We start from the raw sequence: 16,418 nt of genomic DNA on the forward strand, positions 1-16,418 counted from the left end.
AGTGAAGCGCTGTGTAACTTCGTGTCGCCTTGAGCTGCAATGGCAATATAGACACAAATATTTGGCAGGAAAAGTTACAAAGAAAGACCGTCATAGCTACGAATATAATGGAGTTCGGTTGATTGTTTTGCCATGATTTGGAGCGCTGCTTTCGGTCCGGTTAAGTGCGTGGCTGTTGATCTGACCTATGTAGCTGTTGGCTGCCATTTCAATGGGGATACCACGAACTTTTCCTTTTGGTACTCAACTGTACACGGTTTAATCGAATCACATATGTCTGCTTGCACGTAACTTTATGTGATTCGAGTCATTGCGTGGAAATGAGTCGGTGCTATTGATAGCAAGCTGAATATTTTCCACGGAAATATTGAAATATGAAGAACATTTATTGGCCACAAAAATGCAATAGGTTTAATTCCTTTAAGATAAACTGCGCCATCAATGCTGGTCCAAACTATTGCTCTGAAAGACATGGATCCCGTCAAGCTTTTGAGACCCATCGCAATGGTGATGCTTTGATGCTTCGTTTTTTCTTCCAATTACGCTCAGCGTTATTTCACTTCATGTTAAATCCGTTCAGATTGAAAAGACAGAAAACCACTCACGCTCCAACGACTGACGTATAAATATTCCTAAGTACCGTAATTCAGCAATACTGCAACTGCATGCTGCAAGGGCGTACAAATAGTGGTGAAAAGCATGTTAGTGTGGAGATAAGAGCGAGCTGCTAGCCCGGGAGGCTCAAGAACTAACGAATTTTCTCGGCACTTTAAGAAAGCTCATTTGATCTACGTCCTTGCATTACATAAATAATCTAAGATATGAATTGATTCACAGCACAGATTTCTTTCACATCCGAACATGATTGAGCCGAAAATGCAAATAACTAAAAAAAAACATGACATATCCAATCCATAAGCCTGAGCTCAGACAAGCGTAGCAATGATGGACGTTTTCGTGCTGTCGGCTCACTCCTGCACGCGTTATTCGTGGTCAGATCCCTGCTACGACCATTAAAGCAGGTGGTGCCACGCGAGCCCTTGGGGCATATTTATGTCAGGAGGAGCCCCATCCGATCAGTCTCTAGACGTGGCTCCGTTTATACCACATGCCGAGAAATGATCGTTGTGTGGGCGGAGCTAGAGCGAGGGTCATGGCACCGGCGATGTCAGACTAGCGGCCTAACTGCCCCGCTGATCGGCCATATCTCGGCCTTTCGTATTTTCCGGATCACAACCACGCCGAAATGCAGAAACGTATCTTAGGCAAAATGCGCTGCAGTGCATGGGGTAGTATCGTAATTTCGAACTGCTGGAGAGGAAAACACCAGGGCTATGGCTCCATTTCAACTGGACTGCAGTACCTATCGTTGCCTTTGTAAAGACCTGCGCATTTACACGCGGCAAGCATCAGAAAAAAGCGTCATAGCTTCATTCCCATGTTTGTCAGACAGCCTCTTCATGCAGTCAATTGTTTTGATATGTAAAGGCACCAGAGTTCCTAGTGACTTGTGGGGTTTCCAAACTAGCTTGTGAATGAAGCATGTTTATGTACCATATCCCTGCACCGCACGCTTCCTATTGCTGCCGGTGGCGCACGCCCGGCTGGCTGCAGGGCGCGGCGCTGTGCGGGCAGAGACCACCAGCGGCGTTCACAGTCGCTGGCCCGAGGGCTACACCACGGACACAACATGCCTCCAATCTCGTCGTTCACTACACTAACTATGGGGACAACTGGTCACAACTGTTCCAAACACCAACAACAACTGTGGGCATCACTCATGTCAGCTAGCCTCGTCCCCGTCGCTGCTGCGGGGGGCTTCACCGCACACGCCGTTCCTGTCGCCGCCACTCATTCTCGTTCACTGCGCTGCCGCCGTGGCCGCCGCACGACCTTGGCCAGGCGCGTCCGCCGAGAAGCCGGCCGGGCAGTCTGGCATCCGAGCCGGGTGGGAGGCAACGAATTCGGGCCGCTGCAGCAGCGCATCCTGCAGCCGACTGATGGTGGGGAAGCGACTGACGTCGACGCCGAAGCGGCGGCGCGCGTTGAACACCTGCGGTACCAGGCAACAGTCGGCCAGGCTCAGCCGGTCGCCGACGCAGCAGCGGCCGGCGCAGCAGGCCAGCACGGCCTCCAGCGCCTCGAAGCCGCGCTCGATCGCCTCGCGACCCCAGGCGAGGCCGGCGCCCTCGCCGCCGATCTCGTTCAGCCGGCGGAAGGCGCCCGACTGCACCGGCTGCATGCCCGAGTTGATCATCTCGCAGATGTTGCGGACCTGGGCGCGCTGCGCCGTCTCGCTGGGCAGCAGCGCCGGCGTCGGGTACTTCTCCTCCAGGTATTCGAGCATCGCCAGCGACTGCGTCAGCACGAGGTCGCCGTCCACGAGAACGGGCACCTGGCCGAGCGGGTTCACCCGCAGGAACGCCGCGTCACGCTGCTCCTGTGTCAGCAAGTTCACCGCCACGTATTCATGCTCCACACCCTTGGCCTGCAGCACTACCCGCACGCGCCACGCGCACGAGCTCATGAAGAACGAATACAGCTTCATGGTCTCTGTCGGGGCGGGGTGGCGTGGACTGACGCGCTGCGCTCCGGCGAAGAGGGGCCGTCGCCGCTCACTGATGCGGTCAGTCACAGTGAGCCAGACGCCATCTGCCCCGAGTCTGAAGGTCGGGCGGCGACTCGACAGATTAGGCGTGGCGCGTGGGGCTCGCGGGTACGGCAGGGGGAGATGGAGAGGATGGCAAAAGGCGAGAGAGAGGATGAGATGAGAGTGTCCTGTAAAGGCCTGAGAGCGCTCCGTTAGAGCATGAGATGCGTATCTCGTTTGGCCTTTCAAATATAAGTAACAGATGGCCCACCAATCAGCGACGGGCGGACACCGGACATTTGGCTGCGGCAACCTCGTGCTTCTGTCTAGAGTTGTGCACAAAATGCTTAGTGTTGTGGGATGGGGCCTTCCTCCTTCAAGCAGAACGAGCGGCGTCCAATTACTGCTGCCCGATGAACAGCAGGCACCTTAACGAATGGCTCATTGGTGGAGTTATCCTGTGTCAGAAACGAAACGACGAATTACGCTCTAACACCAATGTAACTAATATCTCACCATACTGGTTTTAATGCACTGACTGTATGTTTTGCACGCTCTAACACCAATGTAACTAATATCTCACCATATTGGTTTTAATGCACTGACTGTATGTTTTGTATCTGTGTGAGGATCCTTTTCATATCATCGCAGTTAATATCCTTGTATCTAGCCTTGTATCCCTCGTGGTATCCCAATACCTTTGTATTGTTAACTAGCAGGAATGCTGGCGATGCTCCGGTAATGGAGAGTGTTATACTGCGAAAAACTTGCTATTTAACGTAGTCGTAATCTGGTTTATGATCCGAAATGCATCCCAGATACCTGCGTGTTCGTATTTGTACTTATTTCTAATAGTTGGACACGTTCCAACGACATTTCCGGCTGCAAATTACATGCTGGAGCAAAACAGTTAATACACTCTCAAAAAACTATGCCACCGGATGCTTATCGTCAAAGAAGTCAACTGGAAATGGTAACATGCAATCTGCAGAAGCAAAACGCTAGTCTCAGTAACACAGTTGGCGATGGGCTAGGTTGGAATGGATAACGGTGTACGTTGCGGCTCTGGTACAGTTTGATTTCTGCGTTACGGTGTTGCTCTGCTCGACAGGAAATTGGACCTGTCTGAAGTCAAATGGCATGTGTAATGGGACCAGCTAGATTATTGGGATGAAGACGTGGGCCCCCTTGGCTTCGTTGTCGTAATGGTCGCCATTGCAGAGTTTGGGGTCCAGGCATGGTAGGAGCATGATCACGCGCCTTCCCTGAGCGTCAGGGGTGTAATGGCATTTATGGCGGCTCCAGGCTGCCCACAAACCGCCATGAGTAGTTAATAGCATCCTCTGGCTCTGGGTCACCAACTTTTCACTAATTTGCAGGTCACGGACTGTCCGCTGACTGGCAGGTCACTGACTGTCCACCGAGTGGCAGGTCACCGACTGTCCACTGACTGGCAGGTCACTGACTGGCAGGTCACCGACTGCCTACAGACTGGCACGTCACCGAATGTCCACCGACTGGCAGGTCACCGACTGCCTACATGGCAGGTCACCGACTCTCTACCGACTGGCAGGTCATTTATTGTCTTTCCACACTACTTCTCCAAAAGTGTGCGGTTCTTGTAATCAAAAACGAAGTTCTTCGGTGCTATGATGACCTGTTCGTTACGCCAGGTTGTCTTAGCAGCCCTGTTCACAAGGCACAACTCGTTTAAGCCACCCCATGTGACTTTTGGTCGGTGGCTTATTTGGTCATCTTTTCATTCGTTTTTTTTCCATTTGGTCCATTTGGTCCTCTTGCTAGATTTTACACATCAGTTAGTTAACATGTTACAGAAAAGGAACTTTCAGGTAGCTTGGAGCAATACATAGCCATTCGCCAGGAACCACAAGTAGTTTGTTTTCCACAAGTCCCATCTTGAGAGATTTTAATTGCGGCGTTGTAAGCAACTATGAAATATGCTAATGATCCTAGGCAGCGGCCATGATTTGTTGTTGAGAAGGTTTAAGACACAGATTTGCTCACGTCGAGTGGACCATGAGGCCCGGATGCCGTTGTGATTTAGCTCACTGTTGAGCTTTTACCTCCCGGGCTATTACCCAACAATCTTCCATCTCTAAACCAGCTGTTGTCGAGATCGAAGTACGTGGGCTTATTGTTTCCGAGGGGGTTTTAAGGTGGGAGGAGCGGGGGGGGGGGGGGCGATGCGTGGTGTGTGGAGTTTGAATTCCTGTTTGGATCAGTATTTCCGTGCGGTATGTCTAGGGTGCGGGGTGGATACTTGACAGTTGTAATCGCCAGGTAAACTACAGGGTTTCTCCTGGGAGACGCTTGCACGGTATGATACTTAGGGGGGGGGGAGGGATGTGTATTCTGCCGTGCTTGCTGTACTATCCCCCATTCATTTTGGGCCCAAATTTGTTCTTGAGGGCCCTGATAACCGCTAAATATTTTTTTTCAATTAGGAACGGTTAAATATCACAAGGCTTAAACTGAGACATTCGTTGACAATGAATTATATACAGTAGTGCAGTAGCTCAGGCAGGTGAAAACAAATCATCATTGACACATGATTATAACGGAATCAAAGCCATGAAAATAAAAAGAAGAATATAACGAATACAAAGAGTAAAAGGTGGGCAGCTACCCCACCTCACGTAAAATGTGTCATTATCCTTATGGGCTCCATGAAGTAATAGATCAGGTAAAACTGCCAGTAACTGCTTTAGATAGGCACCATGTCACATTCAGGGTTTTTTTCGCTGACAGGCATCTCAAAATATTGATAAATTGCGGCGAGGCAGTAAATGAGATCAACATTTTACTAGAAACACTGATTATTCGGCCGTCGATCATAGGCTTAAGCACGCAGCATTCGCTCAACCAAAATTATATGCATCAGCAATTTGGGAGGAACGTAGTCGCTCGAACAAGCCAGATTGTTCCAGGCTTCTTGATCTGGTTGTTTAGGAATTCTGAAATCGAGGCTCGAAGTCGCTCGCCTTCTCGTTTAGGTTTAAGGTAGGGGACAGCGTTTGCACGCCTCCTACCTTACAATACGAGGTCCAGTGCGACCTTTGCTAGCCATCGTCATTGCTCTCGTCGATGAGTTTCCCAAATGGCCACGTGATTTAGATATTTACATAAGGCTAAATGAATTATTACAGTTCTAATCCACCTAGAACGAAAGAAAGGCATCTTCACGTTTCTTTCTGTTTACTTGCATGTCTGGCTGCCGCCTAGTGCCTCGTCCGGCTCGTGCGCTTCTCTTGCGCTATGCACACGACAATGTTGAAATGCGCATACTTTCATATGCGCATACGCAATGCGCATAGCGCATCTCGTCGCTATGCGCTATGCGCTAAGCGCACGGCAAAGTTGAAAATCTGTGTTCTCATTCAAGACAACCATAGGTCGCTTATCGCACACCTGGCACAAACATTTGCAAGAACGTTGGCATTGTCCGAAAGCCTGAGTCCAGGCACGAAAATCCACCTAATGCGTGTACGACAAACACATTACATGTCTCCAGCACTGCGTATGAAAAGCTGCTTGATTCGCGAAATCGAGGCAATAACGGAGTTATCCACAGTTTGTTTTTTTGACAATCTAGATAGCTGCTTGGCGGTCCAGGCAGCCTGTGATCCGAAACGTTATACTGTCACGCGTTTCAAGCAGCTCTCGAAGACCGAGCGGGTGGACAGCAGTCTGTGGCGAACGCTGGGCCGGCGGTCGGATGTCGTTTGCATTCCTGCTTTCTGTGCTGGCGGGTTCTGTGTGCTGTGTCTCTGGCGGCAAGTGGATAGATACGTCGGCCGGACGCCGGGCTCAGGGCCCAGCAGCCGACAGCGTACGGCCTGTCGCCGCTCCGGCTCGGCGTCCAGCCGGCTCAGCCGCGCCGTCACCAGGTCACACAGGGCAACAGCGCAGTCTGGCCGGCGCGGAACGGCGTGCTGAGCCGCTGTGGCCTCGTCGGTGAGCAGCTGGCTCTGGACCACCCGGTCCACCTCCGGACATGTCAGGTTGAGACTCGTCCATCAGCACACGCGCTCAGATGGCACTAGCGGTCCGGACAGCAGCCAAGTGGATGTTGTCACTGGCAAGCTGCTGGGCATGAGAGAGAAGACCCACCGACTGTGGAGCACCCTGGTGGAGGATTTGTCCTCGGCCGAATTTCGGGTGACCAGGCCAACGGCGCGTGGGGACTATTTAGTGGCACAGTTTTAATCTCGGCCCTCCACGCGCTCGAACGCGTCCTTTAGCAGCCCGTGGCCAGACAATCTACTTACTTACAGCAAAAAGATCTGCAGCTGAGAACGGCTCCAACGCTCCGCTTGTGCGATCACTACCTGTCATGCGCCCCGCCGCGTCGGCGACGGGCGCAGGACACATATGGTGGGCACCGGACTTAAGACAGGCGACGAAGCTCCCGTGCGAAGACCGGACATGGTCCAACACCTATCCGCACGAGGCATGGCTGCAACTTCACCAGTGTTGGGCTAGCGGCGATGGGGTTGATCTCCAGTAGCCCAGGTTTCTTAACGGGCCAGGCCGGACGTGACGGCCGAAGCGCACCTCGTTGGCGGCCGTTTCCAGGCGCCGAGCGGCGGTGGTGGCGGTGGTAACAGCGGCTTCTGATAGTTCAGGGCGCAGCTGCGGCGGTGAGGCGCTCAGCAGTGCCCAGAGCCGTGCCTGTTGCGGGTGGGGTGAGGGTGAGGGTGCGGGTGCAGGTGCGCGGCCACCCCCAGCGCGGATATTGCGCCGAGGCCGCTGCCGCGCGCCGGCAGGATCCGGTCGGCGGCCAACGCTGCCGCGCCATATTGCCAGGCAGGCCATCCCCGCGTCGTCGCGACACAGCGCCAGCAGGTCGCACTTCTGCGGCTGACTTCAGATGAAAGCTCTTCAGCAGCTGCGTGCGTGCGTTATTGATGTCGCCAACATGACGCAGGGACGACAGCCGCAAGCGTGCGTGACCGGTTTGAGTCGCCGGTGAGAGCCAGTTCAGCACTGCCCTGTACAGCCAGCACCAGGCCGCAATGTGAGCGGCAACTGGCCTCCGACAGCCGGCCGCAGTCGGCGACCGCCTCCGGACAGCAGTCTGCCGCACTTGCTGATTGAGAAATTATATAGCCACTGCATAATCCCATAGAATATACAGTGTTGTGACCAATGGTATAGATTCAGCACAGCCCTATGATTGCTGCTGTGTTACGGTCCGGGGAGGACAAACTGGCGTTAATAACGTGAGCGCTGCAACTCAAGATGCTGCAAAATTACCAACGTGACCTGAAAATGGCTCCAGCAGTCTGCAATAAGTTCTCGTCCTTCTTGTGTGTATGCCCAAGCTGGAGGCACTGCCAGTTCTCATACGACCCTCCTGGCATTCACCATGTACCTGAATCTACCCTGGTATAGGTTGACATTTGTTATCAACCAACTTATAGACAATGGACCACGCTTGTATTCAAGCGTCTGTCAGTCAGTCATTACTGTGAATCAATTAACGATATTTTATTTTTGTTCTTGGTTGCAGAGTACAAATTTGTTTAGTTCTGGACTAGAAAAATAAAAGTGAGCACAGCACGACGGTGTCAATTGTAAACACAATATCATGCTTTGTCTGCATCAGAATGTACCATTATTTGTGAGCACCAGATGCAACCACTAACATCCATCAGTTTTGTTCTCATAAATTTGATCCGAACCCTTGGAAGGGATGGATTTCTGGGGTCATCGCTCTCGCTAAGCAGTGCTTGTTGTGCGAGTCCTGACCCCCCACCATCCGATCGCGCAATTCCAGGCAACGGCAGAATTATTGGCGAAAGCTTAACTTGCCGCAATGCTCGGCACGGTCCGTCCTGCCCTCTGACGTCAACTGGCCTTTTAGCGTGACCGCTGCCGCCGGCCGCGGGCAGTATCTGCCAAGGGCAAATAGCGAGCGCCCTAAAGCTTGAACCCACCCTGCCACGTGTGGGCGGATCGGAATGCAGGCGCTCTAAGCAACTGAGCCACCGGGACGGACAGTTGCATCACTACATAGTGACATAGCCATTGTTTGTTATATGTAACCGCCAGGTTTTTTATATGGAGAGATCAGTATAGAAATCATAAACCGCGAGTATAAAATGTCATGGTGCTGTTTCAAACAGATGATAAGCAAGTTTCATCAATGCATCCAATGATAAATTTATCACTTGAATGCATCAGTGTGAATCCGAAACACAAACATGTGACAAAGTAAACAACTTATCAAACAAGAACAAGAGAATTAGCTGAGGCAAGCTTGCACTTGCTACCAACAGAGATAGCCAGGTTAGACGCTCATACAAAAATATAATTCTTAGTCACTAGCTGTGCAAGCTTGTTCGCCAGTCTTCGGAAGAAGCTGGAGCAGTCTGTAGCATCTTAAAGTGCATCTGCTATTTTTAGGTACATCAGTTTTACTTTGAGCTTTACCCTGGGAAATAAAAGTAATTGGGGATAAGGTTATTAGTATTGTCTTATTCAAATGCATCCTTAGCAACTTGCTCAGTTTTAAAATATGAAATCAAGTGATTGCAATATAAGTCATGAAATGTCTTTAAACAGGCAGCATAAAACTTGTGCTGACCACAAAGCCTCCCGCCAAATGATGGCATTGTATTAGCTTCATCACTCAACAACATTCATGGCAACGTCATCGACAGTCTGACAACAATATCAGCACGTCGGACAATTTATTGAGGCAAGCGAGGTACCAATGAACTCAGAATTATCGTTAAATCCCGTATAACAGGATCATTTGTAACCACGCTGCAAACCAAATAATACCTCATAACGCACAAACGCCGATCCTTCTGCCGCATAAACGCCGCTTTCGCCACTTTCGCACAAGATACTGTAAGATGTTCGCAAAGTTTTCTCCGCTTCATCGGTAGTCAATCATATCATAGGAGCTACCTTTTCATTTTCCTCAGAGGTCGACCGAATATGTAACCCACCTATGTAGCTTACGATCTGGCCACCATCGGGCGACGGTGGCCAGCGCAGGTACGCAGAGGCGGAAGTAGGCCCAGGCTGGTTGGGAGAGTGGAATTAAGAGTAATTTTAGTCGACAAAATTTGCTGGACAACTACTATAGAACAACATTTCTACATTTTGGCTGGGCAATAAGGAAGAACATTTTTCAAACGAGTTTTATCACATTGCTACAACTGTCAATAAGGCGAAGCCAGGATCGCCCACGAAAGTCTCCTAGGTAGCTTAAACGGGTTGTACGTTGTGAGCAGGGCTAGTTTTTGTTGTTAAAATGCACCCACGTAGGTTCTAAGATGCTCACAGATGTTCTCCTCGTTGTGCACTATTTGCCACACTGCACATGCTCCAGGACATGTCTCTTGTCAATGCTAATGTCCAAACATGTCAAACGCAGGAACAGGCTTGTGTTGCCAAATACGGTAAATGTGTACAGCTTTCCTCGCAGTGGCTTGCTCGGCTTCTCGCCACATTACAGCATGTGCAGTCAAACAAACAAGCAGAACATTGTGCAAGAGAAGATGAGCCGGGATGATGAAGTTTCGTTTAAATTATTAGCATAATATGGGCAAGGGAAGCGCGGCGGACCTCGTTTCTTTAGTAAGCCCTGCTTAGCAACTATTCCCATACGGAATGTGATCGTGTCGATAATGACCAATAACGTCCATATATTGTTTTCGTGAGCCGCACAAATCAAAACAAAGCGCATGTAGCAACTTTGCTTGTTTTATTACCGGGAAAAATGGATGCATTCCTTTGGTTGCAGTTACATTACCCCCCCCCCCCCCCACGTAATGGTTATCTAAGCTACGCAGCCAGTGAAAAATAATAGAAAAGTCAAAATGTCAGAAAAAGGAGCTGTGTCAAGGACGCAAGACATACCTACTCATCACATAGCTCTCAGCAATTAAATGCGTGTAGTGTGGTAAAAACATTTGATCTATTTTCTATCACCAGTAAATGACAGAGGGGCTGTGATGGAGTGGGATTACACTGGCAGTGGGTCACACTGACAGTCCATTACCAGCCGTACGTGTATGGCAATCCCCAAGTCAAGCTCAACGTCTTCACTCAGCAACAGCTCGCTCCCCGCGAATCGTCAACGCCCTGTTGCCGGGACGTGTTGCGTGTCGCAAAATTGTTTCTTCCACCATGCGGGTACACTTGTGTGTGATGCACGCCGACTTCCCGACCTGGCACGTTTTAACGTCCTCTTCTTCGTTGCAGTCAACTTCGACCATTTTCAAGTCCTGAGAGCGATCGGGAAGGGGAGCTTCGGCAAGGTGAGAGATGGCCGCGCCGGTGGCTGTGCGATCCGACCGGCTCTCCATCGCAGGGGCGCTTGGTTGGCTGTCCTCGACGGGCGAGTATGCCCCCCCCCCCCCTCCCATTCCTCACCTTCCTCACCTCCGTCTCACTGCGAACTCGCGGACTCCTCTAGCACGCACACATCGACCCAGGACTAAATAACTCGGCGACAAGTTTACGCCATCAACGGCGAGTGCATTGGCTCCCACCGGGCTGCAGGGCTGTAGCCCTTCTGCCCCCAAGTCAGAGAACGGGCCGCCGACTCCGACGCAGTTTTAATGACCTCATTACGACTATGTCACGGCCGTGAAGTGGCAGCTGGAATGAGGTGAATGAGATGAGCGCCTCTTCCGCCGTCCACGTCAGCGTCCTGGTACAAGGCAGGCGACGCAACCTTCCAGTGCCCGGCGTCCGCCGCCGGAGACGGCAGTCTGCCCTCAAGCTGGAGAACGGGGCGACGGATGAATGTCCTGTACGGACCGCACCGGAGACGGCAGTCTGCCCTCGAGCTGGAGAACGGGGCGACGGATGAATGTCCTGTACGGACCGCACCGGAGACGGCAGTCTGCCCTCGAGCTGGAGAACGGGGCGACGGATGAATGTCCTGTACGGACCGCACCGTGGCAACGAATCGACGTCTGACGGACAAAGGGGCGTCAGGCTGCCCGGGCCGGCCGCCGCCGTCTCAGCCGCGGGCGCCGCTCCCCGCCGCTCCAGCACGCCATTAACGACGCTGCCGTTTCTGGCCGAACGCACCGCGCCACGTTCGCCCCCGCCCCACCCCGTCGCGCCGGGTTGGCAATCGATGTCAGACACTGTGGCGGTCGGGTCCTGCCGTGGCGGTGCCGCCCAGCACCGCGGCGGCGTCGAACGTGGCGCGCTCGACATCCGTGCGCCTCGCACGCTTGCACGAAGGCTCGGCGGCTAGTCAATTGGCGTTAATGATTAAATTTTCCATCTAACGATTCGATGCATGGTAAACACACGTCATTTTCTGCTTGATTTCGGTCGGTCACCTATAAATCTCTTGTCATTTTTTGGACAGACAAGTTTGTGAATGTATATCGTATGCTTCACTACAGTGCCTTTTGAATGAACAGGATGTCAGCGTAGTAAGGCATTAATTTTGTGGACCAACCAGTTTCATGCTTTCGTAATTGTGCATGGTGAACGTAAATTAAAATGTATATAGTGCAATTTTAAGGAAGAGGGCTTTGTAGCCTTAAGCAAGATCCGCCCATGTTGCTCAGCAGGTTTGAGCGCCTGCCTCCTGACCTACCCGCGAGGCACGAGGTGTGCGTCTCGTCACGTCCCGTGTGCCCGTGGCGGTGTGTTCGAGCTGCTGCAGCGCTCGCTATTTACTCTTGACTGGAATGGGCTGCTGCCTCCGCCTCAAGATTGTCATTGAACTGGAGGTTGGGTTTTACGGCACGTGCCTCCGCCTCAAGACTGTCACTGAACTGGAGGTTGAGTTTTACGGCACGTGCCTTCGCATCAAGATTCTGTCATTGAACTGGAAAGTCACGATCGGATGGAGTGATCTCTGATCATACAACAAGCCCTGCTTAACGTGCGCCCTGATCTCAGAAATAAAATCAAAATGTCGAGACTGCATTTATACAAAAACACAGAAGAATATCAAATGCAGCATACATCACATACCCATCAGTTACTATCTAAACCCGGCATGCTGCTATCGCCGAGCAACAAGCTCAGCATTGTAAGCGATGTCGTTCATGAACGGAGCAATGCATGAGCAATGAGCATGAGCAAAACGCTGCTCTGTTTCAGTCAAACGCTGCCTGAGAGAACAGATGACAATTTTTACCCATATTCATTAAAGACAACTGTCCGAAGCTAACGATACCAGCACCAATGCAAATGAATATGGAAACACGCACATGAACTGTATTTAAAGACACACATAATGGAGCAAGCAATCACATAAACCTATGAGCATGTCATATAGACATATAAGGTTACACACAAAACATTGGATGCGCCTATAGTACCAAACCTGGTATCACATGTTAGTAACATTTTAGATCAGTCATGTCAAGTTAGGAGCTTGAGAATGCACCAAATATTCCAGTGCGCCACACAAAACGGTGCAGACCGGACAGCTGTCTTTGAACGTACCCCAAACACAATGCTGAGAAAATGAATGGCATAAGGAAATTTTGCCGAACTATATTCCGTATCTTATTGAAAGTAATATATGTACAGTTTGCACCGGATGCCGATTTGTGGCAATGCAATTACTTGTGAGCTTGCGTTCGGCATGCGTAGCGGTCGCTTACAAATTATTAATGAATAATAATTAAGTTTATACCGTTTCCAATGCATCTAAGCGCAACTGGACAAAAGCATTGCGGTGTAGCTTCAGCCACGCCCTGATAGAGGGAGAGTGGGGTCGATGCGATCGGCGTGGACAGGGCGGTACCCATACGAGCACCGTGAGCTGAATCGTGTCGTTCGATCCGCCGTCCCCAGAGATTGGCGCAGTGAGATTCAGAGGAATATCAACGAGGGCGGTCCGGCCAGAGGGCGGCGGCGCGTGAAGACGGCAGTAGCTGGGAAGGGGGACGGACAGTCGATTCCTCTAGTCGCGACAACTGATCAGCTGAACGAGTTTTTTCAGGTGGCCGTCGTATAGCCACCGAAGCAGAGTCGTCATAGGGACTAGTGCTTGATTTAGCGACGTGTCCCCCTCGTGAGGGGGTTTGTTCGTCTCCGCCATCGCCTGTTACCCGGGAGATGCCCAGACATACGGTCCTTGGCACGCGGAGCTCAGCTGTCTGTGATTTAGACGGTTTATGTGTCTGCACGCTGAAGGCTGGTTTCCCAGCTATCAGTGACGTCATCCTTCACGTTGTCAACCCATGCCTTCTCCATTCAGATATCCCCGACGCTTGGGAACATTTCCTGATCCATCTCATCTTTGAGGTCGGCAACCCATCCGACAATCCACCTTCCGTCCTATACCCTCGTTCCTATTGCTACCTAAGTGGCAGAGCGACTCGCTCAACGGCTGCTTTACTACTGTCTACGCTGCGACCATCGCCTTGCATGCTCCCGTCGTGCTTTCTGTCGTCGTTAGTCGACGGAGACCGCGCTGGGGTCGGTCTCGGACCACATTCTTGACGCCACTGATGGGAAAAGGCTCCACTTCTGTGCCTTATTGATATAAGTACAAATTTGGACGTCGATTCCCAGCTTTTGATTCAGAAGCTGCAGATGCGTGGTATTGAGACCTGGTTCGCCGCCTTTCTTCAGGGACGCACCCATAGTATGTGTCTTGATAACGGACGCAGAGTGCTGTTACGGCCGCCCGCCAACAACATGGGTGTCTCCTAGCTTCAGCGGTTCAGTTCATTTCAGTTCAGCCCACTTATTTCCATACTTTTCTCGAATGACCAGTCTTTGTGCGTATAAATCACGCGTGTTTTTTCAATGTGCAGATGACGCCAAGATTTTGGTGAGCGGTCTGAAAGAAAGCCATATGGGACTTCTCTCCCGCATGGAAAGCGTCACTTAGCTTCTGGTTCCGATTGCATCTCCTCAAGCAACCAGAACACAACTTCTGTCAGTCGTCAAGATTTATGCGCCCCTCCAGACTTCAACAAAGATTTTCGTGATCCCGCGCTGCGACCATGTGTGGAAAGGCGGAATCTAGGTGCCGTCTTTGACAGCGCCCTGTCCTTGGATTCATACGTGTCCGAGCTCAGTCACCGTGTATGGGCGTGCTGATAGGCCCGTCCCACGCGTGGCACTGCCTTCCAGATGACGTCATCAAAACTTAAGTAACAGCGTTGATGCTCACGCACGGAAGATAATGTCTCACGACTTATGGTAATGGCACGCGGAAAAACTTTGATGAAATCCGAAAGATCCTAGAGTTTGCTGCCAGGGAATTTTGGCCTACGTATATTTGACCATGCGTCTGACCTGCGTGAGGTGCAGTGTCCTAGAATTGCTGACTTTGGGTGTAAAGCAATACCCTATGAGGAGGAATCTTTCACTCCTTTTCCCCATATTTTATGTGAATTTTTCACTCCTGCCTGACATTGTCTCATCGCACATGCCCAACCCCTATTTTCCTTCCCGAGTTTTTCAGATGCCATCCAAAACCGAGCTCACTTGAAACCACCAAGCTTAAACGATCCTCCACAGAATCTGGACACCTATGGCTATGTCCTGCCTCACCTACATCTGAATCATGTCTATGTATGCACAGAGCAAGGGCGCCAGGTACCTCCAAGCCCAAGAATCCCAGCAACCCCAGCCGCCTGCACGCATTAAGTTTGGTTTGTTTACAAAATGCATCACAATCTGCAGCTGTGCGCCAAATGCAAGGTTTTCACGCATCCCCTATTTGTTTGGTCTCACCACCACACCACGAAAGCAGAGCCTGGCGCAAACAACAGCAAGGCCTGGTGGAGAATTTTACTCCACGTATATCTTTTTTCCAGAGGAAACTTGACCACTAAATTGCATCGCTCCGTAAATGCAGGAGTGAAAAGTTCAAGAAACGTCTTCTAAATTAAACTTACCAGATGAATATCACCCTTTGAGCACCTCTATTAAGAGATTTTAAGTCAGCTTAGCTGATTACACAATTTTGCGAGAAAAGCACCAGTCTTTATATTTATTTAGCTACTCCTGTTTTTCTTGGTATCATACGAGTGTGATACCACTTTTTACAGTCAAAGTCAACTTACAGTTTGGTCTCCAAGCACTCCCAGAACCTAGGCAACTGTCTCTAAGCAAAAGGTCGCTAGCCCATTTGAGGTCATTGGCCTTGTTTGACCCTTTGGAGATCTTGGTGACCAAAATGATACAAGATTGCTCTGAGTTTTGCATTTGAATAAGCGATAAAGATTACGCTAGGCAGTATGTTTCTAAAACAAAGAGTTCAACCCGGGTCATCTTAGGTCAATGGCCTGTTCTGACCTCTGATAAGTCAACTGAATATGTCAATGAAGTCAATGTCAATTGAAGAAATCAATGCGGTTCTTGCTGTCAATAAATTTGAAATGAGCACCAGAAACTATCCCATACAGCAAGCACTAGAGTAATAAGTCAGGTTGGTTTTGACCTTGGTCTGACCTTCATACCTGACCTTAATTCAACGTAATTTGCTCACTCAATATTTGCGGTGCCTAAGAAAGCATCTCAGAGATGTATGTATTCGTCAAACACTCCGTGGTTATATCAGATTGAACTATTCCCTAGAAATTGCCTTCGCTGAAACCATGGTCTGAATTTTACCTGTCATAGGTCAGTGACCTTACAAGGTACATCTAAAATTTGTATTTCAAACGATCTGCTAATTTGGCCCGGTTACGCCACGCCGTTCAGAACCATTCGGGAAAAGCCCTCGGGGGGGGGGGGGTAATTTGCCCCCCACCCCCACCCGAGCGCGTGTTAATGCATTCTGTTTCACTTTAATGGCCAAAGATGTTAAAAAACGAAATAGTTTTGTCAGGTTCCTGATGTTACGTCC

At 50.5% G+C, this 16,418-nt stretch overlaps 2 protein-coding genes across 2 annotated transcripts in view; one reads left to right on the plus strand and one right to left on the minus strand.

Annotated features, from left to right (window-relative positions):
- Positions 1 to 1,861: 1,861 nt before the first annotated feature.
- LOC119098405 (glutathione S-transferase 2-like) lies at positions 1,862 to 2,548 on the minus strand. The gene is made up of 2 exons (XM_037221321.1): positions 2,129 to 2,548; positions 1,862 to 2,053 (listed from the first exon to the last, which is right to left on the minus strand). Exons 1-2 carry the CDS (start codon positions 2,546 to 2,548, stop codon positions 1,862 to 1,864), a joined length of 612 nt encoding a protein of 203 aa, XP_037077216.1.
- A 1,548-nt stretch (positions 2,549 to 4,096) lies between these two features.
- Positions 4,097 to 16,418, plus strand: part of LOC119098786 (serine/threonine-protein kinase 32B) — an 81,890-nt gene continuing 69,568 nt past the window's right edge. The window contains exons 1-2 of the mRNA XM_037221827.1: positions 4,097 to 4,163; positions 10,832 to 10,887. Coding sequence (XP_037077722.1) covers positions 4,097 to 4,163; positions 10,832 to 10,887 — 123 coding nt within the window. The remainder of the gene's footprint in view (positions 4,164 to 10,831; positions 10,888 to 16,418) is intronic.

Source organism: Pollicipes pollicipes, unplaced genomic scaffold (assembly GCF_011947565.3).
Source record: "Pollicipes pollicipes isolate AB1234 unplaced genomic scaffold, Ppol_2.1 Scaffold_4740;HRSCAF=5597_pilon_pilon_pilon, whole genome shotgun sequence".
Classification (NCBI taxonomy): domain Eukaryota; kingdom Metazoa; phylum Arthropoda; class Thecostraca; order Pollicipedomorpha; family Pollicipedidae; genus Pollicipes; species Pollicipes pollicipes.

Coding starts and splice junctions, on each gene's coding strand:
- LOC119098405 (XM_037221321.1), bottom strand. CDS start 2,548: ATGAAGCTGTATTCGTTCTTCATGAGCTCGTGCGCGTGGCGCGTGCGG. Junction 2,054..2,128: donor GCTTCGAGGCGCTGGAGGCC/GTGCTGGCCTGC, acceptor CTGGTACCGCAG/GTGTTCAACGCGCGCCGCCG.